This window comes from Phaseolus vulgaris, chromosome 1 (genome assembly GCF_051622355.1).
Source record: "Phaseolus vulgaris cultivar YP4 chromosome 1, ASM5162235v1, whole genome shotgun sequence".
NCBI classification, from domain to species: domain Eukaryota; kingdom Viridiplantae; phylum Streptophyta; class Magnoliopsida; order Fabales; family Fabaceae; genus Phaseolus; species Phaseolus vulgaris.
The window spans coordinates 7,737,588-7,759,538 of NC_143498.1; the positions used below are offsets into that span (position 1 = coordinate 7,737,588).

Sequence of the window (21,951 nt, forward strand, 5' to 3'; positions counted from 1 at the left end):
TTCTATGTTGTCTTGTTTTTCGAACTAGTTTAAATGTAGTTTATCTTTTTCTAGTTTAGATTTTTACGTGTTCTTGGGTAGAGTTAATCTCAAAATTGACATATTAATCAAATGAAAGGTTTATGATTTTATGGCTGGTAAAATGCTTGTGGTCAATCTTTTCGGCTTCTGCTCATAATCTATATTATCCATTCCTCTCTCTTTTTTTCCTCCTAATGTCATAATCCTTTGCCTCTTTTTCTTATCTACATAAATAAATATTTGCCCCTTTGTTGAGAGTTTGATTTAATAAGTTGTATATTTCAGTTATGCTCCCATTGATGTTGAGTGGAGTATTTTATTCAACCATGTTTTCTTGTCCACAATATGTAAACCTAAAACCTTGTTTAAGAAAACTATATGAAGTATATGAAGTTTTCTTTTACTTTGTATCTACCTATGTATTTATAGTTATATTAAAATGGAATGTGGTTGGTTGTATAAGTGTGTAAAGCAAGTGTCTTTTATGAAGTGAGATGGCATTGGTATGCCCAAGAGAGGTGTGGGTAGCAACGTCTATAGTTGGTGAGTCATGATTTGGATGTTTAGAGTATTTTATATATTGTGAGGATTTTTCTCTCTCTCTCCACAATAGTCATAAGGGTGCATTTAATGCACATCAAATTTTTTAGTTGCTTTTCAAATTCTAATGTATGTAGCTTGGAAGATCGAGTTTTAGGCGTAGGCTAGTTTGCTTGTTTGATATTTACATTGCTATATTGGTGGATACGAAAAGTGGTAGTAAATATGTAGTGGGAAAGTAAAAAATTGGTGAACATATTCCAAATGTGAACACCAAATGTGAACAAATTCCAGATTGATGAGCATTATATTGAAGATAATTGTACTTGTATCCCATGAAACGACACACTTGGAAACGTGCATGGATATTATATTCCAAAACGAATGGACCCCATTAAGGTTTTTGTTCAACTCAAAGTGTGAAACAATGTGGTTATTTGTGATCTTGCCTCTCTTAAATGTTTTCTATGGTGGATTTATTTCTTTGCTTTCATTTATGAGTATAGCTTCATTGTTTCCAAGCCTCAACTAAAGCTATTACATCATTTGCTTCAAATTTCTTCCTTTCGTCATTTTTCAGCAGCTTGGTCGGACCATTTATGATAGGTTATTAGGCCTACCCAATACAATAAACGCCCTTACTTTTATTTTGTTTACATAATCTTTATTAAAATCACAATACCAACTTTTATTTTGTTTCACTATAGATAAAGCCATCCAATAGATGGTTGTTTTAACTATCAAACAACCATTCTAGGTATCGATTTCAAACAATATACAATTGGCACATACAATGATTACGAACCAATCATTGAAATAAAATACTCTTTGGCCATAAATTATTTAGTTGGACTTGGCCCAGGTTCAAACTGGATCAGTTTTGACATTCTAAAATCTTAATAATACCAACGAATTTTGAGGAGTTCTAGCCACGTTACTTCTCAATAAGGTGACCGAGATGGAGTGACAGTAAAATCATAAATTATTAACACTACAGAATGACCTATATTCGGAATTGGTTTTATAATTTAGCATCTCAATAGGACAAGAAAATAATTGAACAGCAAATATTGTCTGCATACAACTTGATTAATACTTCACTATTAAAGGTACAAAGAGTTCCGGTGAAAATAGAGCTGTTTGAAAGACACAGATTTTTAAGACAAAATTAACAAAAGTCTCATGAAATGAGATTGGTACACGTCTACTGGCTACTGACAGTATCTACGCAGTATCTTTCTTCTTCTTGGGCATTCTGTATCCACCAACAACACAAGCATGGTCCCTCTCAAATGGTTCAAGGGTGACTTGCTCGAATGGCTTGAATTGATCTGCCTTCAACTTGTTCACTTCGCTTTCAAACACAGCCTCCGCAGGAACGGTAGAGTCTATGCAGTTAGCCTAACATACAAATAAGGGTGATTTAGCAAGTGAGCACGATTAAAACAAATTAACAAGAAACAAGTCATCTACCAGTTAACGATAAAGAATGCCCAAGAACATTGATATAACCTAATCACGAAAACCTATATAGTTCCAGTATTCTAATTATAGGATGAGCCCCTTTACACACCCACAAATTTCTTGTATATGTGATATGAAAAACCCAAGTTAATAAAACAGCATCAGTTTGTGAGAATCTTGGATCACACTTTTTAACTTGTTCTCCCCTTATGGACCAGACAACCTAATATAGTGAACGAAACATACCTTGATTGAAATAACAAAATGACCTCCCGTTTTGAGATAATATGAAGCATTGAGCCCCAAAATCCTGGCCTGAAATGGTCACAAAAAAATCATAACAAGGCATATGCAAAAGCTAAATAAAAGTTTCAAGCTATTAAGGGAGATTTTTTCTTCCATTTCTAGCACAGGTAAAAAAGTAAAGAATCCATAAATAAAAAATCAAAGAAAAATAACAACTAAACTGAAAAATGCATATGCAATACCACATTCATCAAAAAAAAAAAGTAAACAGTATTCCTTGATACAGAATAGAGGAAATGCAACTAAATAAAAGTCGAAAACTGTTGGTTTAAAAAAACAAAAATAATATATATATATAAACAAATTGAAGTGCATCAGAAACTCGGGTATGCATCATCCATGATGTCTTGAAGGGGAATCCGAGTAACTCGTCATATGCACATATTATCTCGTAAGAAAAAATGACCTGACACAAGCTGAGTAATACACTAATCAAACTCACAAATTAAAACTGAATTAAAAACAAAATCAGTACCTAAGGATTCAAAACGGGTACACAAACAAGCAAAATAAAATTTAAATCAATGAGGCTGTCTACATAAAGAATAGAGTTCATTATAAAACAACATGAAAACACCCGAAATCAATGTGCATCTGAAAGCCGGATCTGCTTCAAACACAATGGCTTGAAGGGGAATCCCAGTAACTTGTCAGATACAATGATTGTTCCAATTGAAAAACAATATTCAATTAAAATATTAAAACAAGTTGCAAATTGTAAGATACAAAATTAATATAAGTTTGACAAATGTAAAAGTGTAGAAACAAGAAAAAGATACAGAGCAATGCAAGTGTTTGCCAACCAAACAGAAGAGTAAATGAATATAAACAAACAAACAATAATCACATGACACAAGAGATTGAAGTAAATCACAGTTTTGCAATAGTATATTTAGACAGTAAATGTGATGCTGAAGCCACTCAAGAGGAATGATTAAGATATTTAAACCACACCTGATCAGGCTGGGCAACATCAGAAAATATGACATCAACCATACCAACTAACATCCTGTACTTTGCTGGATGTCTAGCATCTTCAATAATGGGTATAACATTAGTACGCTTCTTTGCCATATTGACCAAATCACGTCCACTTCTATGAGAAAATTCAACTGCATAGACAACTCCTGTCTATATATACAAAGAATAGCACCATTTAATCAGCCATTCTAATTTTTCGACACAAATCTAAGATTGTGCAATTTAAAAATATACTTACTGGGCCAACAATATCAGAAACATGAGAAACAGTTGTACCAGAAGCAGCTCCTAAGTAAAGGACTCTAGCACCAGGTTTCTTTACGAGGTACAAGGCAGAAGACACAAGTAGATAGAAGAAAAATGTTAGGATAATGAATAGAAGCAAATAATCAAATCAGAGCGAAGGTAATGAATGAAAAAACTTACAATCCATATGTTATCAACTCCACCAAGGATAGCAGCAGCCAACTTCGAGCGGAAAGGATTCCAAATTCTGTACTCAACTTTGGAACTATCTTCGTTCTGCAAAAATGAAAATGAGAATTACATTCTATCCTTCATCTACTAGTTCAAAAAACAGGGTGCTGCAGAAAGAAAATAACCTGAACAGTAATCCTTTTCTCATTGTAAACAGCTTCACCGGGAACAAGATTCTTAGTGACAAGGGCATCTTCTTTACCCTTGGCAATAAAAATACCCTCATGTCTATGTGGTTGAACCACGACCCTACTCCCTCCCTTCATTCCTCCACCACGGCCACCACCTCTGCCTCCTCCACGGCCACCTCCCCTGCCTCCTCTCCCACCACCTCTGGCTTTAAAAGGCGTACCCCTGTCTCCTCCTCTACCTCCGCCGCCCCTTCCTCTACCTCTGTCACCCCTACCACCCCTGAAACCTCCACTACCACCACCACCACTAAAACTTCCACCACCACCACTGTAACTTCCACCACCACGACCTGCACAAAGTCAAACAAAAAGAATGTTACCACTGCTACATTCTTCTATCAATTAAATAAATTACTAAAACTACAAAGAAATAAAAAACCATGCAGAGGGGCGGGTGCAGAATAATCTGTTACCAAAGAAATAACATAAAGTTCTAATGCCAAGTGCCTAAGCAATAATCATAATATTCTCATCAAAAACAGAAAAATTAACATACGCCACAAAACAGGAGAGAAAATATTATGATTCAGGAAGAGCATGACATAAAGTTCAAATGTAAAATAAACGAACAACAACAACAACCATAACAAGGAATCTGTCAGCAATGACCATATCATAAAGTTCCGATGTGAAGTGCATATAATACACCGTTTGAAAGCCCAGAAGAAAAAAAAAACCCATATTGTTCCTAACAAACACTAAAAAGTTTATCATCACCTCTGGGAGGAGCCATCTTAGAGAGCAGAGGTTGCAAACGGTGACAAGTGATGTTCAACGCAAGCAGTAGAAATGCTACTGAAGGTTGATAATTAGGGTTTAAGAAAGAGGGTTTTGAATTTATAAAGGACGCATATGGGAGCGCCACCTAAACCCTAATGGGTCACAAACACTCCCAAATGATCCGGCCCATTTTCTTTCCCTTCTGCACCTGTTAAGGCTTTTGTTTCCTCTATAATTACTAACTGCACCCATACTAAGAGAAAAAGACTAAAATATCCTTCCTAATGTATTGTCTCACTGTGTAGAGTTGTTCTGAAAAGTTTGTTCATAAGTTATCATTTATATTCTGGAAAATTTGTTCCAAAAAGCTCACTCTATAATGCATTCCATGTGTTTTGAGAAATTTATTTTAAAAAAATCATTCTAAAAAACTTATTTTAAGATGTATTATATATCTTAAAATATATATATATATATCATTTTAAAGGGGTAAAATTGTCATTTAAAAAAATAATGAAAGTGAAGTTATAAAATATGGGGATGTGAGAAGAAACCCTTCTTAGTTGAGTAGACCCAATCTTCCTCTAGGTGAATTTTTATTTCTAGTCTGCAAATAAAAATTTAATCAATTTTAATTTTATAAATTTTTTAGTTCATAATGTCAAATATTGTGTGAGTGTTGATGGGTGATTTGAATGGATTGTGATTATAATATTTAAAAAAAAATACTTTCAATGTTTTTTAATTTATCAGTTCTAACTTAATCATTGTTATTGTTTATTCATTGAATCTCATTTTTGTAAATCAATTAACCAAATCATTGAATTGTATAATAACCTTCGATTTTAATTCTTTTGATATACAAGAACGTGTTACATGTTAGTCGATTGGTGAAGGATGTGAATCTAGAGGCTTGAATGTGTCTTATTTTACATTTCCATCTCTTAAACTTTTACATGTCTTGAACTTTTACATGAATGCTTAGGTTATCCTCACTTGTTAAAATAAAATTAAATAAGATAATTCATTAACTTAATAAGTTTCAAGCTTTAGAATGTGAACCATGTCAATCAGGAAAGCTTGTTAAATCTTGTTTTTTTAGACATTGTGAACCGAGACGGAACTCTCCTTTTTTATATATCATCAACTATGATATTTGGGAGTCAAGTCGCACGTGCCTTTTAGTTTTATATATTTTGTTACTTTAGTGATAAATATTGTATATGTACTTGGATTTATCTATTGAAAAATAGTTACAAACTTTTGTGTCTTTATGTCTTTTCTTAATAAAATCAAAAACCAGATATTAAAGTAATCTAAGTTTTACGAAGTGATAATGTCAACAAATATTTTTCCTTTGATTTCTTCTTAATCTTACATGACAGTTTACATGTGTCTACTTACCCTCACACACCTCCTCAACAAAATGTTATAACGTAAAGGAAAACATAAGTTTGTTGAAACTGCTCATTTATTATGCTTAATGCAAATATACATGTTTATCATTGTGGTGATGTTACCCGAACTAATTTTTTTCTCATTAATGGAGTATCTTCTCCTTTACTTGACAATAAAGTTCTTGACTCCATTATATTTCCAAAGGAACCCTCTTTCATATTTATCCCATTGTTTTTGGTTGTGTGCTTTATTCATAGCATCTCAAAGTTTAGATAAACTCTAAACTAGAGTCATCAAATGTGTCTTCTTAGGATATTCTAACATTCTAAAAGGATATCGATATTACTCTCCTGAAACCAATAGGTATTATATGTTCGTTAATGTTACTTTTTCTAAACCAACTCCTTTATTCTCTCTTTCTATATAAGATATTCATTTTGTCCTTATGCTTTTGACACCCAAAATATGCAAAATCTACTTGAACCATCATCATTACCTTTTATTATCAATATAGGAACTAAATGACTAGTTGGATGCTTAAAAAAATGAATCCTCTTTATCAGGTCATTCTCAATCATCACTCAAGACACGATTACTAGTAATGATGAATTGAGTTGACTCATTGTAATTTGTAAAAGTACTTACTCTATTCATAATCTTCGTCCTATTTATAATTTTGTTAGCTAACACAAGTTGTCTCCTTTATATTTTTCTTTTACTTCTTTTATATATTCTATTATTATTCCTAAAAATATGACAAAAACATTTTATCATATTGGATTACGACAAGCCAAGATTTAGAAATTCAAGCTCTTGAATACAACGATACATGTTGTTAGTTCCTTTTCCATCTAGAAAGAATGATTGGTTCTCTTCTGGTCTATGCCATTAAAGTTTGACCAAATGGTGGAGTTGATAGTTTTTAAGCTTGATTGGTGGCCAAAAGATACAATCATATCTATGGACTCGATTATAACTATACTTTATCCCCAATGACAAAAATGACTAGTGTTTATCTTTTCCTTTACCATGCCAATCATTTGCCATTGATATCTTCAAGAATTGGATATTAAAAATGTTTTTCTTCATGGTGATATAGAGGAAGAAGTCTACATGAAGCAATCTCCTTGTTGTTTAGAGAGAGTCTAGTGTGGCTGTAAATTATGTTACTCTCTATATTCTCAAATAATCTCCATGTACTTTATTTTGAAAGTTTAGTCATATTGTTCAAACCTTTTGGCCAAAACACAACAAATATCTAATTTTGTATTGTCATACCTTATGGAAAAAACGTGTGTACTAAATAGTATATGTTGATTATATAATTATTGATGCTGCTAGAATTTCAAGCACTTTTTGAGCATTAAAGTAACCTAATCAAAGGAATGTGCTATAATTTCTTAAAGAAAATATGTTTTAAAGATCTCAAAAGAGACATGTATGGTTGACTATAAACTAATGGATAGTCTTAAATATCCAAATCATAAATTAAGGGCAGGGTAAAACTTTATCTGATCCATAAATATATACAAATTTGGTTGGAAAATTTATTTATCTTATCATTACTAAACCAAATTGTCTTTTAAAGTTAGTGTTCTGAGTCACTTAATGTAAATTGATCATTGGAATGTTATCATTTGTATTCCAAGATACTTAAAATGGACTTCAAGATAATAATGTTTTCATTAGAAAGATAGAGAGAATATTTAAATCTTTGAGTATTGTGATGTTGATTAGGCATGTTCTCTTGTGGACAAATGTTCCTCAACGTGATTTTATATTTTTATTAAAAAAAATATCATTTATTTTTAAAGTAAGAAATAAAATACACTTCTCCCATCAACAACTAGTGAAATTGAGTATAAGAAAATTAAATCTTTCTCTTGGTAAAATAGTTTTTTCAAGAATTAGGTTTTTACTAAATTCAACAAATGATGATGATAATCAAACAACACTTAGTTTGTAATTTTTTTTTCACGAAAGATCAAACACAAAAAATTAAAAGATTAAGTATCATTTCATAATTGTTATCTAAGAAAAGTGATACTGAAATTTAATTAAAAAAAGTGAATATAATATAATTTAAAAAATTACTAATTTTCATTATAAAAAAATTACTTATAAAATTATAATAATATTATTATTTTTATAACTTATTTTTTATATATATTTTATTATAATTTTTTTATTTTGATAGAATTTTTATATAAAAGCTCTCATGTATTTTGATGGAAATTTATAAGTATTATTATTATTATATAATTATAATATTATAAAAGTTAATGAAAAAAAAATTAACTATTTTTTTATTTATAAATTTTTGTATAATTTAAATAATATGTTTTGACTAATTTTGTGCACATAGGTCCAATTTGTTTTATGATAACAAAAAATAATTATTATCATAATTATTAAAAAATATTATTAAATTTATAAAAAATATATTTACAAAATATAATTATAAAATATGTAATTTTTATAATTTATCATAAGTAACTTTTTATTGTTAACAGTTAATTAAATTTTAAAAAATAGTTATAAATTTAAAAGATAAAATAATAAAATAAAATTATTAATAAAGGTAAAATTGGTATTAGATTATGTAGGTTACAATCAGTTAAGTTATTTATAAAATGATTATAGAAAATATTCCATTTATTAATAGTTATAAATGTAAATTATTATTAATGGTTATAGATTATAGTAGACATGCCATAGAGGCATACCTAGTATGAATAATTATAATTAATAATTTCTTGAACCAAATTTGGACAAAATTAAAACAGAAAGATTCAACATATTAAATAATTTCCACATTAAATAATTGTTGTTTTAATGAAAAAACAAAAAGAGGGTAAAACAACACATGATTCTATCTAACCAACATCAACAGCTGTAATTAGTTACTACCATTCTTGTTCTTGATAGAATTGAAAAAGAAATGTAGAAAGAGAAGATGAATTTACCCAAAATGTGATCCAAATTCGATTAATCTTCAAAGTCTTGTTGACTTCTGTTTGTAACCGAAAGTTTGGCTCCTTGTTTGTATCTTTCTCCATTTATACGCGTTTTCTCCACCCAAAGGTGCGAAACCAGAGGGAATTTGTCAAAGTTTTAGTTTTTGTGAAGATATTTGCAAAAGGCGCGTTCTTTCGAATTCCCTTTTTCATTGTTTATTCATAGATTTCTCTGTTTGTGTTTGTCTGAATTACGTTTGAATTGGGTTCTTGCAGGGATACGATGGCTGCCACTATGAAACAGATGTCTCTGATCGTATCTGTGTTGGGCGTGGTGTCCTTCATTTTGGGAGTTGTTGCTGAAAACAAGAAGGTAACGATTCAAACATCTTAAATCTTAAAGAGTAATTTATAAGAATTTTTAGCAAGATTTTAGATGGAAAAGGTATATTTAAGCATAAAATATGACTTCATCATTCTATTATTATAATATAATTTGTCAAATGATTGTTTTAGTTGTTCAAGTATTGTTTTTCTAAGATTGTGGAGTCTAAGACCTTAATATTGCAGAAAATTTTGATCTGGTCCTAACTGCAGGTTGGGGCACTTATAAAACCTTAATTTCTAATCCATAATTACAATTACATACCCAGTTGATGTAGGAAAATTGTTTAGATAAGATTCAGATTTAGTTGTTTAGTTGCTTTTGGTGTTGATCTCCTAGCAGGATTGCAGTTTCACCCTTAGCATTTATGTTTCATTCCAATAACCTGGGAAATATAGATTTGCTTTGAAGGTAACATGTGTTACTAGGATAAAACTTCAACTCTGATGGAAGAATAACACTAGGAGTGCATGTAGAATTATATGTCGGTTTACTTTGAGTATTTTTCATTTTATTTTTCAAAGAAAATGGAAAACAAAGCAGAAAATATGTTTGGTTAAGAAGTGGGAAAGATTTTATCTGAATACCTTTTCGTAGAAAAGGTCAAAATTTGAAAATAAATAATGTTTTTATTTTTTGTTTCTTTTCATTGTGTTAGTATCATGAACAATCGGGTCTCACATTTTCTTATTGTTTTCCATCGCTGACATCAGAACAGTTGACAATGGGTTTTGGGTAAAAGTTGAAAATGAAAGAAAAGTAGTAAAATCAAACAAGTTCTCTAAAACTTAGCAAATTGAAAAAGAAAACTATTTTCAGACAATAAAAACAACAAATGGAGATGGAAAATTTGTTTACAAACCAAAGAACTCCTAAATTTCTTTGCAAATTGTTAACACTGTTCTAAAACTATTGATGTTCAAGGTTAATAATACATACATTAACAAGCATTTATTAAATAGGAATGTAAATTTGAAATCTGTAAAACACATGTTTTAGAAAGGGGCTAGACATATTTTTGGAACTGAGCACAAACAGTTTGGAGGTTTTTTTTTTTGCATCACTAAAAACCATTATGTTTTTGGCTTCTCAAGTGCATTTCATATATGAGGTAATCTAATGGATTTATAACACATGATGCACAATTCTGACGTATTGTGTCCCTTGTGTGAAGGGTGATTGTTCTTTGTAGGTTCAATGTGATTTCTTTCTGAAGCTTGTTGTTAATTCACTATTTTTTTTTTCTGTATTGACCAGTGATTCTTTTCTTATTTCATTGCAGCCAGCTGCTGGAATACCTGTGACTGGTTTGGATGGTGTCTCTGTCACCTGCAAGTACCCGGCGGATCGAACTGTTGTATTGGGGTATCTTTCTGTAGCATTTCTTGTTGCATCCACTGTGGTAGGGTATCTGTCTTTGTTTTACCCTTACAAAGGAAAGTCAATCCCACAAGGGGTTCTGTTTAAACACACCACTTTCACAGTGTTCTTCAACATTTCTTTGTAAGTACTTCTTCCTTATCAATTCTCATGATTAAATCTTCACGTATTAAATTATAATGCATGATATAAATAATTTTTTATTGTTTCTACAACGTTCATGGAAATGGAAGATTCAAAGATAGATACTGCTGATTGTACTAGTTCATTCTTGGGGTGTTGTTTGAGATTACATTTCTGGATCTTATTCTTCAGTGTGAAAAGGAGTAGCTATTTTAACATGCTTATTTTGTGTGCCATAGATTTTTCAGCCTATTTATTTCCATTACTTTGTGATTCATTCAATGTAACATCTAAAATGAGCTTGCATTTGGTCAATTAACAACACACTTGTGTGTTGGTCCAAGAAGAATACACCTATTTTGTGGACATGCTAAATGTAGAATGGTAATGGATGAACTAAGAGTAGTAAATCACCACTGTAAAATCCTTGCAAAAGATGGTTTTGTTGACCATAATGACATTAGTTAGTTACACTTGATGTTGGGAATACCATGCATTCCATGAACAAATCATCACAGGAAATATTGGAGCCTACCAATTTGTGGTTTTGAATTTTGATTAATGTTACTGCAAAAGGAGATAACTATGACATTCTAATCTATATATTGTTCTCATCTTTTCATAAATGACTTTTCTTCTATGCAATGGTGTATCTACCTAGGTTCACCGCTGGATTAGCTGCAGCTTTGCTGTTATGGCCAACAATCACTGAACAACTTCACCTGACACGAAATGTACACAATGATGTCAAATATGAATGCCCTACAGCCAAGACTGGTCTCCTTGGAGGTGGTGCCTTTCTGTCCCTTGATTCATCTCTCCTGTGGTTGATTGCCCTTATGTTAGCAGGCAATGCTCGCGAGGACTTCTTTGAGGAAGAAGACAGCGGTGTTGACAAGGGTGAATATGGCACAGCCTCCTCTGATAACTATTATGATGCTGATTCAGGATTGAAGGGGAGTTCCTGAACTCTACTACTAAGTGGAAATAAATGTTGAACTGCTACTTCTGCAGTTTCCTTTTAATATATCATTCTGAACAATTCACATGAAATATTGAATGTACATACTTTAAATGGTTGTTCTGTGATTAAGCATTACTGCAGAAACACATAGTTGTTTATAATTTGGATTCCTTTTCTATAAATCTATCCTTTAATCCTTCAGGGCTACCTTGTGATAGATATGGATCTTTTTGCTTCCTTTTGAAATGTTTTTAGTCTTTAAAGGCTTCTGGGGTTATCTGTAATATAACAATTATATTATTTATTTGTTGTGAAAATGTATTGAAGTTGTACTATAATAATGCTGCAAAGAACTTTGTAAATATATATAAAATTTTAATAGAAAATAAAATCTTTCTTAATTGGGAGACACTATTTCAAGATGAGTTTAACTTTCTGCAATTCATTACAAAATGTAAAATTTGTGAATATTTGACTTAAAATATATTTTCTAATATTACTTCTAAAAGACTTTACAGTGAATTATAAATAACTTACCATGAACATTGCATTCCATATAAAGTTACAATAAATTATAAATATTTTCTGATTCACACTAAATTTTTTGGGTGTGGCTTTCTTAAGTTATTATATTGTTGTTTAACCTAAGTCCTAACCATTTTCTATGTCATATTACTTATAGAGGAGTGAATAGAATGAAACATATATTTTGTTATTGTGAAAAACTTGACCTGTTTTTCTTAAAAGTAAAAATGCTAGAGAAGACAACTCTAGATGTGAATAATTAAGAGGGTGGTAAGAAAACAGATAAAAATGGAAGTTCAATTCAACTGATTTAAAAAAAAAACTGTTTTAAAAAATAATAAAAATATTCATTTGAAAATATTATATAGAGTATTAAAACAAATTAATTTATATGATTTAAAAAGTTTTATGTATTAAAATAATAAATTAATCATTGTTAGTTTAAATAAAATTCAAAATAACAATAATAATAATATTATTTATTAAATTTATTTTATGTTAGAAAACTGATAAATGTAAAATATTAGTATTATATTTTATTTTAATAATTAAATTAGTAATAAAAAAGTAATATTTATTATATTAATTTTATATTAGAAATAATAAATTAATAACTTTATTATTATTAATTTTTTTTTGTAAAGGACTATTATCATTAATTTAATTTTTCAATAAATTTATAAATTTACTATTAGTGGTAAAATATTATAAATAATATATTACATTTACAAATAACGTTATAAATACATTAAAACTATAATTTTAATTATTATTAATTAAAAATTATTATTCATTAATTATTATTTTTTATTTATTAATTAAAATTTATGAGTAATAAATATAGCGATTTTTATATAAAAATGGTAAAAATTATATTTATGAATTTAAATTCAATTTTTGCGTGAATAGTAAGTAATTATATTTTTTTATAGAATTTTTTTTAAAATATTTGAAGTTATATTAAATTAAAAATAATTATTAAAAAGACTTCTTGGTAGTTAGAGTTTTTTTTTGTTGCACCTTTACTTTGACATCATATTTTTTGTTACTAAATTCAACTATACCATTTATCATAATGTGTGTGCGGAGAAGCTTGTAAATAGCCCTTAAATTAAAAAAAAAAAAGTTTTTATAGAAAATTGGTCAGTAGGTTGATGTTTGTTGTGTTTGGTAGGATTATTTCTTTTACAACCTTAATTACTCTATGAATTATTCTATCATTCATCAATAATTTAGAACACTTATAACAATACATGCATGTATAATAATTTAATTAATTTTATAATCCAGAGTTTCTAATCAACTATAAAATAGATTATATAATTAATTAAAAAGTTTTAAAACTTGTTGCTTAAAACTAATCAATTAAATTCGTGTTTAAACTCAGCCAAAATAATTGATTATTCACTTAAAATAATCAATCATTCACTTATAATAATTATTGTTTACAATACCATGAATTAAAATAGATCTTAGAATCATGAAGTAATAAATTATCTTATGGGTTTTGGTCTAATATCTTCGTATTTGCTTGTATTTCACTTTTCTTAATAATATTTTTTCATGTGGTGGTAGATGATTGTTGAAACATGAGGTATTAGCCTAATCTATATATCAAGTTTCATAGTGATGTTTAACATAATAATTTTTTTAAAAAAATAAAATAAAATAAAATAATAAATTATTTTATAATATAATCAAATTAATTTGTTTTTTTATATTTTTATCAATATTTTTCTCAAAATATTCATGAAAGCATTGCCATATACAATAAAATAAAATTCATGAAAGCATATTCAAAGATAAATCATCTAACATTATAATACTTAAGAGACAAAAATTTATGCATTAAAAATGAAAATGCATTCATTTCATTACAACTAAGTTGATACATGATGGAGAATTAAAGTTATAACAAAAAAAAAATCATATGGTGAGTTGTTGATTTCTAAGCTAGCAAACAACTAAGAGTTCAAGGTGCTAAAGTTCACAAAAATATATTAAAACTAAAATAGTAATTAAATTTAAGAGTGCATGGAGGACATAATTTTGAAGTGTGAAAAAAAAGCATGTTATAACATTTCCTTCCTCTTTACCTTGTTTTTTTTTTTAAAAAACTTCAATATTGTAAAGAAGCAATTAAATTTCTCCTTTTCCACTCTCATGTCAATCTTTTGTGAACAAAAAATGAGAATATGAATGCTAAGTGACCCTCTTGTATCCTTTATTGGAAAGGTCTACAAATGGTTATGGATTAGTTAATTGGTTATTTGATATTGAAAAGTGTATAAGAATGTGATGGAGCTTATCCCTTTAGGCAATAGGTGTTCATACAACACAATTCTATTTGTGGTTAATCCAAGTGTTACATTTTACTAAAATTGGTTAAAAAGAATTAGGTAAAAAATGTATAATTTGTTTTTATCAATTGGTAATTGTGTTGTAATGATCCTGAGTATTACTGTTAGTTACCTAAACCTTGTAATCTCAATTAGCTACTCATAATATAATTTTTATGAGTGTAAATTTTATTTAATTTGGAGAAGACCTTCAAAAACTTAGTTTAAAAATTTCTCCTTCTTAAGTTAATACATGTTTACTAATATGAAATTTTAACAAGATTAGGAAAAGAAAATTTTACTCAAAATTTTATATTAGATTGTCTAACAGTGCAGACTACGTCTAGTTTTATTAACGGATTGAGTTTCACTATGCAAACTACTACTGCATGTTACAAAACATGTATTCTTTCAAATTGTAGTGTTACTCCTCATTAATCCATTGAGTATTCTTTTAGAATGTAGTCACTCAGGCTAACCCGTGAGTATTCTTTGAATTTGGAACGTTACCACTCTTGACTAGTCCATCGAGTTTGTTTTTTTTTAAACACAATCACTCTTGACTAAGACAGATCTAAAATATCACAAAAGTTTGCTCATTAGAGAGGGTGACATCTTAGACGTATACACAGTGTAAACATTTTACTAGTTTGCTAATGAACATATAATGTTCTTATAAAGCTTTCCAGAGTACAACAAAATTTCAGCAACATTTTAAAACTTCACAAATTCTAGCTCAGGTTCATGTTCTTATTCTTCTTGAAGGATGACTTTAAAATAAGCGTTGAAGAAAAGAGTTGTTATAAATCCTTTTCTGGTTGTTGTGCAAGTTCAGCTTATACGAAGGTTTTTCTTTCGTCTAATCAAATTGAATATAGATGATGCATTAAATGTGTTCGATGCATGCATTAGATGTGTTTTTCCTCTTGAACCAACATCTTGATAACTATAAGTACTTATCAATCCTTGGTCAAAATGTTTTTACTTGACATTGTGTAAAGCGCATAACTGTACAGACCAAATAGTCTTTTCTATAATAGATTGTACGTGCACGAGGGAATGGGTGGTGAAGCATAGTAGCTTTAGCTCATTTTTCAAAAGATTGTTGATGTTGACATATGCTTCTTAGTCGAATATTTGATTCAAATATTTCTTTAAGAGATGATAAATTCATCTAATACTAGAGATGACAACAAAAATTTAAGAGATAGAGTGATGATTTCTATAAATAAAGCTTGTGTTTATAGATGCTTAATATATATTTTTAGATATGTGATGGTAAATTATGTATATGAATGATATATTGTGATTTGATAATTTATTCTTTGTTTCGAGGTACATGTAAGTTATAATAATGTGAGTTCTTGTGATTTGTCTTGATGTACCTCCAAGTTATTTGGATGCTATGAGAAATCTAAGTAGTGTCTTAGAAATATGAAAATCCAAGTTATACTTAATCATTTGATAAGTCTTTCTAAAGACTTAACAATATCAAAATAAAAATTATGTTTAATAATTTGAGAAGTTCAACTGGAAAAAATATAAGTTATGCATTTATTATATTCATAAAATGATATAAAAATAATTTTAGTACATAGTAATATTTTATTGTGAGATGTTTTATTTATTTATTTTTGTGAATTTTATTTAGAAAAAGGCATAAATCCTTTTATCCTTTATTTTCCTATTTTAAAACATTTGAGGGAAAAAATGTCAAAGTTAAAGTTAGTTTATAATTAATAATATTCCCTTTTTTTTCCTAAGAAATAAAATCTATAACTATTAATATATCAATGATTCTTATTATTACATGTAATTATTAGGGTTTAGGTTTATAACTTTTTTTTAAAACTCAATTAACTACTTACAATAAAAAATTATATATAATAAAATTATAAAAGTTATTTATTTTATAATTATTTTTAATAAAAATATTTCTAGTTTGAAAATTTAATAAGTATTTTTTATTTTAATAATTCTGATAAAATTTATTTTTTGTTTTTCTACCTTTTATTATAAAAAAGTGGACATTATAAAAAAATCAAAAGAAAAAGTCATTTTATGTGTGTTTTCTTTTCCCTCCTTGTGCCTTAGTAAAGAAACCCTATTTCAGAATCCTGTTCCACTCTGTTTCCGCCACTCTGTTTCCGCTTCCTTTGCAGTCAGAGCCACTCCACGCTTTGAAGGGTCACACATGGCTTCCACCACACCACATTCCCAACCGCAATGGGAATTCTCCTGGTTTCTCTCTTTCTAAACTTTTCTACCAATTTTTTAATTAGCCACGGTTTTCCATTCTGCAAATGATGACTTGGCATGTGTATTTCTCTTGATATTGAGAATTCAGAACTGAATTTTATTTCTTCTTGATGATATTTGTTCAAATTTTGAATTTGGTTTCTAAATTGCATTTTGTTGATTTGATACCCTTCTGTCCGGTGGGGAGAAAAGCTAGAAACCCAATTTTACCATTGACATATCATAAATTTTCCTGGGCCTTATCTTTAATTTAGCTATTTACTCTTAGATTTTGTAACTTTCAATCAATTTTAAGCAATAATATTACTCTGTGTTGCTAGCTAGCACGTCTTGTCCTGTATCTCATCCAAATAATCCCTCTTCGATTTAGGAAATACAAGAGCTATACAGGAGAAGCACTTATAAGAGAAGAAAAAAATGGAGAAAAAGAGTTAAAATTAGCTTTTGCACAAGTTAAAAACCAACTTTCAAATAATTAATGAGAGAACTTCAACAATATAGCTTATGTACAAGCTAGTTTTAGTTTATAAAAGTTTTTTTTTACTTTCTTATTTTCATCTCTTACAAGTGTTTATGTTGACGTTTGTCCAAATGGATCTATATATACCATGTTTTTCCTTGAAAACTCTTATTTAAAATTTGTACAGATAATGTTTTATGCCTTTGTTTTGAGTTTTGGAGCTGTTTTTATATTGATCTTGTTTTGTAGTAGTGAGATGGTATTTGTCTGAGTAGAAATTGATTACTTTAGTCGTGCTTCTGAACTATTACAGACGGTATTTACTTCTTAGAAACCTTTTTTTGTCATGGCTTGACGCTTTACCATTACAAACTCATGGTTGAAAATCTTGATGTGGGCAAGTAAAAGGACAACCTAGTGTATATGTATACTTCTATTTCTGCCAGCAGGATATTTAGATGCTATAGTAACAGAATAGAGTTTTGGATGGCAATTTTAGAAATATGTTTGCAATGTTTATCTTCTTGGGTGACAAGTTCATTGTGAGGATTTGAAATTAGAGATGTATCACATATTGGCAATGGTTTCCAGATCAGACTTTATGTTGCTGCCCAAATATAATATATTTCCTGCATAAAAGAAATTTAGTCTAGATATGTATGGATTAATTTTTATAGTGAGTTTTATTATCATGTTTTGCTTGCTGAGAGATTAATAGGAATTATTATATTGACTTAGTAAGAAGATAAAAGTTGGAGAGCACCTAGGACAGAAGCTTGTAGTAACAAGGAACTATGTAGGAAAAAACACTTGAAATTTCTCTTGCATTCTTTAACTGTAAAAGTATGAGTGCATGATGAAACCAAAATTTGAAACTTATGTAATTTGTGTTTCAAATACCCTTTTGTTAAAGCTTTCAATAAAGATCAAATTGATACCTGTCCGTTACTTTTCAAGCTATAATGCAAATAGATGATTAAAAGCTTCAAAAGTTATTATTCTTTATTACGTGGTTCAACATGTGGGGTCCACTGCCACCCTCCATGCTTCTGTTTGCAGCACCGTTATCTGTCTCGTGGCCTTTCTTGGTCTCTTTGTGGTTACTTTCAGGCAGGCTACACATTTATGGCATCTTTTGGCTACATTTTGTTGTTCTCTGCTCTTGGGTTAATTGTCTGCTCTGCTTGCTTGAAGCTGCTTTCTGGTTGAATACATTATTTGTTTTCTGTTATGGTCCAAGGTACACAAATACCAAGATCACCCAGGTGGACAAGAAAAGGAAGTATATGCAAATGTACCTAACCAGAATTGAGAGAGAGGGAGAGGACGCGAGTCATGTAACTGACCTAGTTGGCTGTGAGCGTCATATGGCTCGTGAGTTACTGCGAAGGGACTATTAGAATAATGTGTGGTATGTTAGAGAGGGAATTTTTGGGACCTGTAACCTGGATTTGGGAGAGGGGAGCACGATCTAATTACACTTTTTACTTCTGAATACATATTTGAATTCATATACATTGGCTTGCGGATCAGTTAATAGAAGCCCATAACAATATCATTCCCTCATTAATTTTCCTTATAGTTATGGTATGTTACAATTGGCATTCATAGACCTTGATCCTGGAATTTTGTATGCTTGTCGCATGAGCTACAATTGGAACTGGGATAGAACATTTGGAACAGACAAATCAAATTATGGAATCCTTTTTGAGTAACAAAACCAAAGAAGAAATAGTAAAATTCCCTCAGCAAGTCTCCTCTCTCTTCCTTTCTAGTGTTTCAGAGCAAGATTACCTCTCTCCTTGCTAGGCTTGAACTTGTATTATTCTTAATAACGTTGTAAAAATAGGAGGTCTATAATCCCTCTATCACTGTTTTGATAGTGTCTTTTCCATGAGCAATAGCCAGTGAAAATGGAGCAAAAGTTGATTTTAAGTAGGTAATGTACATATAATTATACAGGTATGAGATGTAAAATGAAATACTACATGCAATTTGAAGCTTGTTCTTAGATGAAATGAAAGGTAGATATTTCACTAAATATTTTCGTTATTCATTGAACTTAAGTTCTAATTCAATTTTATTTAATGGTTCATATTTTGAGAGTAACATTATTTAGGGGGCAAATACAGATTCAAACAGTTATGTGGGCAGGTTTTTAGAGGAGAAATTTATGGCTGATTCATAATATTGGGAAAAGAAAGTATTTAAAGATTGGAAAGCCTTCCTGCCCGACAACTTTAAATTCCGTACTAACATATTAGGAAAGATGTAATTCATTGTTGACAAAACGTTTGATACTTTCAGACTTACAATTTTTGAGTTTTTTGTGCAGTCATGTCTGGACATTTTAGATTATAATATAATAATTGAATGCTCTGAGTTGTTTTTAAATTTCTCAGGTGATTGGCATTTCTTAGTTTCTATTTTGGTAGCTGTTGCATTTGATTTCATTGTGTATCCTCCTAATTCTTGGGCTACTAATGAAATTATAGATTTAGGTCTGTGTAAGTTACCAGGAACAAGAACTAGTGTGAGTGTTATTCTATTCCAGAAGGGCACCGAGCCGAATTTCTAACAAAAGATAATCAGAGCCCTAGGCTTCTCAGAGAAAACTACTGTCAGCAAATTGATTTTAGTCAGTCATGCTTGTGATACACTCATATCCTTATATTCATGTTACCTTCCTAACCAGTCTATCTAGTCAGCATAAGAAGTTTCCCTTCCTTATTCCCTTTGCTTGCCTTTTGGAGTGAATTACCCAAATCATAAAGCTTCCTTATGCTTTGCGCTGCCTGAATCAAATAATTGGTCCAAGTCCTGTTTAGACCAGAACTTAGTAAGCCAGATACAACCAAAATCTCAAGTTTATGAACTAATCACTTAATATTTACGGTAAAATGTTTTGTTTTTAAGAATCATCTGATCTAGTGAATATATGTACATTAATTGTGTGTAAATGTCTTGAACTTAGTAAGCAAAATGCAATCAAAATCTCAAGTTTATGAACTAATCTGTTAAATATTTATGGTAAATTTTTTTGTTTTCAAGAATCATCAGATCTAGTGAATATATGCACATTAATTACGTGTAAATTTCATGAATTTAAAAGATTCACTGCCACGAGAAAAACTTGCTATGAAAATTCTGAGATTTCCTTGTGTACTGAAATACTGACAAACTTGTCATTAAAAACGGAATGACAATTACAGTGACATGGAAATGGATTTTGGATCTGAAGAGAACGCTTCCATTGTGTATACTGCCTTAGCAGTTGACAAAGAGGTAACTGTCTTAAGACATGATCTTTCCAATGTTTTACCAATTATTTTCAACTAGTTTTTATATAATTATGTGCCTTTTGCAGTTGCAACCTGATAAAGTAAAAAGAGGCATGTCAGTGTCAGATGGAAAGCTGTCAGTGTGAGTATGCTCTTCAGTATTAATAGTTGAATGTTTTTGTAAATGAGTTTATGGTGAGTTTAGTATTGCTTCATTTGCTGGTTAAAAGCAATTAATGTTATCATGTTATTAAGAGTTAATTAGATATAAAATACTTAATTTTGGTAACTCAAGTGAAGTTTTTTATTGCAATTAATTTTTAGCCATTAAATTTGTGTATGAAATGCTGCTATCTATAGATACCTATGTGCATCATGTTTGTGTTAATTGCAATTTTTTCATGAAGACATTTTGACATGACTACAATTTTAAATATCATCTGCAATATGTTAGTCATTCATGTTGGTCTCTTTTACCTAAAAGGATTCATTTACTACTTTCATTAGTTAATTTAGCTTAAAGGGCACGCTGAATGTGTAATCTTATTCAGGCACTTTGAGGCAACAGAAGCCAGATTTCTGCGGGCATCATTCAGTGCTTTTGTAGATGTTCTGACTCTAGCTACAAAAACTATTGAAGAATTTGGCCAAGAAATGAAGTTGTGACATCTCCTTATTTATTGAATATTTGTTTGTTGAAGTGTACTATATAACTTCTACCTTCTAAATGTAAACTGTATTTGTTTCTTTCAAGTAGGAAAAATGTTCACATTCAGTTTTGAATTTTTATACATGATGTTTGAAGGGTTTAGTACATAATATGCTCAGTAACTCCAGTAATATACTTCTATTTACTTTCAATTCCTGGATGATAATTGGTGGCACAGATGAACATGGCACAGATAATGGTGGGAAATGTTTAGGGATGAAACTTGAGAGTTGAAGATATTTATTATTCGAGTCTTGAGTTTGACTTGCAGTTCTTTTGGATGTGAGTGTGATTGAAACTCATTTGAAATGTGTCAAGTTATTTATGGTTTTTTATTTTCTTTATTTGGTTTATATAGTTTTTAAAAGTTCATATTTATTTAGAGGTTCATATAAAAATTTGATTGCATGAGAGAAAGATGAATGATAGTTTGTGTCATGTATAACTTGAAGCTATAAAATAAACAAATTA

At 29.8% G+C, this 21,951-nt stretch overlaps 3 protein-coding genes and 2 non-coding genes across 6 annotated transcripts; 2 read left to right on the forward strand and 3 right to left on the reverse strand.

Annotated features, from left to right (window-relative positions):
• Nucleotides 1–1,617: 1,617 nt before the first annotated feature.
• On the reverse strand, nucleotides 1,618–4,821 carry LOC137813386 (rRNA 2'-O-methyltransferase fibrillarin 1). The gene is made up of 7 exons (XM_068615591.2): nucleotides 4,698–4,821; nucleotides 3,915–4,270; nucleotides 3,739–3,834; nucleotides 3,551–3,628; nucleotides 3,286–3,462; nucleotides 2,272–2,340; nucleotides 1,618–1,962 (listed from the first exon to the last, which is right to left on the reverse strand). Exons 1-7 carry the CDS (start codon nucleotides 4,711–4,713, stop codon nucleotides 1,786–1,788), a joined length of 969 nt encoding a protein of 322 aa, XP_068471692.2. The 5' UTR covers nucleotides 4,714–4,821; the 3' UTR covers nucleotides 1,618–1,785.
• Nucleotides 2,642–2,712, reverse strand: LOC137816752 (small nucleolar RNA snoR60). The gene has a single exon (XR_011081866.2). It is a non-coding gene; the product is annotated as a small nucleolar RNA snoR60 (small nucleolar RNA).
• On the reverse strand, nucleotides 2,921–2,991 carry LOC137816753 (small nucleolar RNA snoR60). The gene has a single exon (XR_011081867.2). It is a non-coding gene; the product is annotated as a small nucleolar RNA snoR60 (small nucleolar RNA).
• A 4,143-nt stretch (nucleotides 4,822–8,964) lies between the features above and the next one.
• LOC137813387 (keratin-associated protein (DUF1218)) lies at nucleotides 8,965–12,108 on the forward strand. 2 transcript variants are annotated; one of them, XM_068615592.2, is made up of 4 exons: nucleotides 8,965–9,240; nucleotides 9,332–9,428; nucleotides 10,723–10,943; nucleotides 11,605–12,108. In XM_068615592.2, exons 2-4 carry the CDS (start codon nucleotides 9,339–9,341, stop codon nucleotides 11,909–11,911), a joined length of 618 nt encoding a protein of 205 aa, XP_068471693.1. In that variant the 5' UTR covers nucleotides 8,965–9,240; nucleotides 9,332–9,338; the 3' UTR covers nucleotides 11,912–12,108. The 2 variants fall into 2 exon arrangements, with proteins under 2 accessions (XP_068471693.1, XP_090155700.1); XM_090299574.1 differs by having other exon boundaries at nucleotides 8,981–9,182.
• A 4,709-nt stretch (nucleotides 12,109–16,817) lies between these two features.
• On the forward strand, nucleotides 16,818–21,576 carry LOC137813388 (transcription factor). Its single transcript, XM_068615593.1, has 4 exons — nucleotides 16,818–17,012; nucleotides 20,703–20,775; nucleotides 20,858–20,913; nucleotides 21,323–21,576. Exons 1-4 carry the CDS (start codon nucleotides 16,966–16,968, stop codon nucleotides 21,435–21,437), a joined length of 291 nt encoding a protein of 96 aa, XP_068471694.1. The 5' UTR covers nucleotides 16,818–16,965; the 3' UTR covers nucleotides 21,438–21,576.
• Nucleotides 21,577–21,951: the final 375 nt, after the last annotated feature.

Bases quoted from the DNA above. Each gene is read 5' to 3' on its own strand.
- LOC137813387 (XM_068615592.2), top strand. From the start codon at position 9,339: ATGGCTGCCACTATGAAACAGATGTCTCTGATCGTATCTGTGTTGGGC. The intron at 9,429-10,722 runs GTAACGATTCAA...ATTTCATTGCAG, and splicing joins TTGTTGCTGAAAACAAGAAG to CCAGCTGCTGGAATACCTGT. The intron at 10,944-11,604 runs GTAAGTACTTCT...GTATCTACCTAG, and splicing joins GTGTTCTTCAACATTTCTTT to GTTCACCGCTGGATTAGCTG.
- LOC137813386 (XM_068615591.2), bottom strand. The intron at 3,835-3,914 runs GTTATTTTCTTT...TCATTTTTGCAG, and splicing joins AGAAAAGGATTACTGTTCAG to AACGAAGATAGTTCCAAAGT. The intron at 2,341-3,285 runs GTGTGGTTTAAA...TGACCATTTCAG, and splicing joins ATGTTGCCCAGCCTGATCAG to GCCAGGATTTTGGGGCTCAA.
- LOC137813388 (XM_068615593.1), top strand. From the start codon at position 16,966: ATGGCTTCCACCACACCACATTCCCAACCGCAATGGGAATTCTCCTG. The intron at 17,013-20,702 runs GTTTCTCTCTTT...TGACAATTACAG, and splicing joins CCGCAATGGGAATTCTCCTG to TGACATGGAAATGGATTTTG. The intron at 20,914-21,322 runs GTGAGTATGCTC...AATCTTATTCAG, and splicing joins TCAGATGGAAAGCTGTCAGT to GCACTTTGAGGCAACAGAAG.